General features: G+C 31.7%; 1 protein-coding gene across 1 annotated transcript in view; it reads left to right on the plus strand.

Annotated features, from left to right (window-relative positions):
- The window catches only part of LOC106476981 (alpha-2-macroglobulin receptor-associated protein-like), a gene marked incomplete at its 5' end in the record, with an annotated part of 7401 nt that extends 6523 nt beyond the window's left edge, over positions 1-878 (plus strand). The window contains one exon of the mRNA XM_013937595.2: positions 588-878. Within this exon, the coding sequence (XP_013793049.2) occupies positions 588-853 (266 nt within the window). The remainder of the gene's footprint in view (positions 1-587) is intronic.
- Between the last annotated feature and the right edge of the window lie 1422 nt (positions 879-2300).

The raw sequence follows: 2300 nt of genomic DNA on the forward strand, positions 1-2300 counted from the left end.
AAGATCAGAATCCACTAGTAATTAGCTATGTACTTGTTAAAAATAAAAAACCTGATAAGATCAGAAAACACTAGTAATTAGCTCTGTACTTGTTGATAATAAAAGCCTGATAAGATCAGAATCCACTAGTAATTAGCTATGTACTTGTTAAAAATTAAAAGCCTGATAAGATCAGAATCCACCTGTTAGCTATCTAAATGTATAAAATAAAAGCATCTCAGCTGAAATGTATCTGACTGTATAGTTGCTGCTGAAGAGGACATCATATGTAGAGTCAAGTATCAACAGTAAACAATATTCCCTCTTTAAACTGTAAGTTTCATTAATCTGGTTCACCTTCTTTTAGTTTTTATATATTTTATATGTCACATTGGACCAGCATTTTATAACTTAATGTAAAAACTTTTCAAAATGTTAAAATGAAGTTGATACAACTATTCTACAATGAATTACATCGGAATGAATATTTACAGTAAAAATAAACGTTTGTTAAGCTGTTGCTGTTTTTCAAGTCCAATTGGATTAGATAATTCGGTTGGAAGTGTAGTTTTATTAATTATTCTGAAAACAAGTCTTTCATTAAACAGATGAGATGGACAACTCTGTGGAGGCCATACTGGAAGGGGAAGAGTCAGAAGGTCGGGATAAAACTGTAAGTGCATCACATCAGGTGATTCAAGAGAAGCACAAAGAAATCAAGAATGGGTACGAAAAGTTAGTGAAATATGTTGTTGAAGGCCCTGAAAAAACTGAGTTTGAGGAAGTCCGTGTTCAGCAGCTATGGAAGTTGGCCCAAAAAGCAGACTTCACTCCGAGTGAGTTATCGTCACTAAAAGTAAGTTCAACATCCTGAAAAATTTCCATTCAAATATAAAATGCAGCTAAATCTTTAACTCTTTCCATACCACCAAAGTAACTATTAGATTAATCGCACTATAACTTTTGATAATGTGTGCATATCTTTATGAAACTTCACAGACTATCAGTAAACATTACAAAGCTTTTGTACACAAAAAATCATAATTCAATATTTTGATTAAAGATTTCCTCCTGAATTTTTGCACTCAGAATTTTGACCATCCAAAAATGCAAAGTGATTTTGATTTTTAGATTGAAAATAGGTTTTTTCATCTGAAAATTGTCAAATTTCATTTTTGTAATTTCTAAAACCTCCTAAATAAAACCATTTTTTTCACAATAACAGTATTTTATCTGTAATTTTCTTTACCCTACCTCTGTATGGGGTCAGTCAAATTGACTGACATCAAAACCATCATAAAAAATTAGGAATTAAATCTAAATTACCCTTTATCTTTCTAGAATCACTGCAACTTGTAACATGAAAATACAGTTGTTTATCCTAAATAGCTTAAATCTCGTAACAGTCTACATCTGTTTTATTGATCTTTAAACCATTTACAACTAATAATCTTGCCACACAAGTTGTAAATCACTCGGGAAACATGCAACTGATGCTACTTTATAAAATTACATAATGCACAAGCTGCTCACGAGTAACAGGGCTGTGTATTTCATTACATTCATAAAGATTTGAATGATACTTTCTCATCAGTGAAATGTGTCAGTGGTAGAAGTAACTAATTACAGGGGCTGTATCAGTGACAGATGTAACTAGTTACAGGGGCTGTATCAGTGACAGATGTAACTAATTAAAGGGGATGTATCAGTGATAGTTGTAACTAATTAAAGAGGCTGTATCAGTGATAGAAGTAACTAATTACAGGGGCTGTATCAGTGACAGATGTAACTAATTACAGGTAAGTACTATATTTTTTTATTTTTCATGTGATTCTTTATCTATTATTATAAAATTAACTAAACTGTAAAAGTTAGAAATGTATTAGGTTAGATAAGGTTAGATATGCATAAAAAAATGAATAATACTAATAATAATTCTTCATGAGGAATTTAATTAGTTACATCTATCACTGATACAGTCAGTGACAGATGTAACTAATTACAGGGGCTGTATCAATGATAGAAGTAACTAATTACAGGGGCTGTATCAGTGACAGATGTAACTAATTACAGGGGCTGTATCAGTGATAGAAGTAACTAATTACAGGGTCTATATCAGCGATAGATGTGACTAATTACAAGGTCTGTGTCAGTGATAGATGTAACTAACTTACAGGGGTACAGCCTATATAATTAGTTACAACTATCACTGATACAGCCTCTTTAATTAGTTACATCTATCACTGATACAGCCCCTTTAATTAGTTACATCTATCACTGATACAGCCCCTTTAATTAGTTACATCTATCACTGATACAGC

The sequence above is a fragment of the Limulus polyphemus genome, unplaced genomic scaffold (assembly GCF_000517525.1).
Source record: "Limulus polyphemus unplaced genomic scaffold, Limulus_polyphemus-2.1.2 Scaffold12402, whole genome shotgun sequence".
NCBI lineage: Eukaryota > Metazoa > Arthropoda > Merostomata > Xiphosura > Limulidae > Limulus > Limulus polyphemus.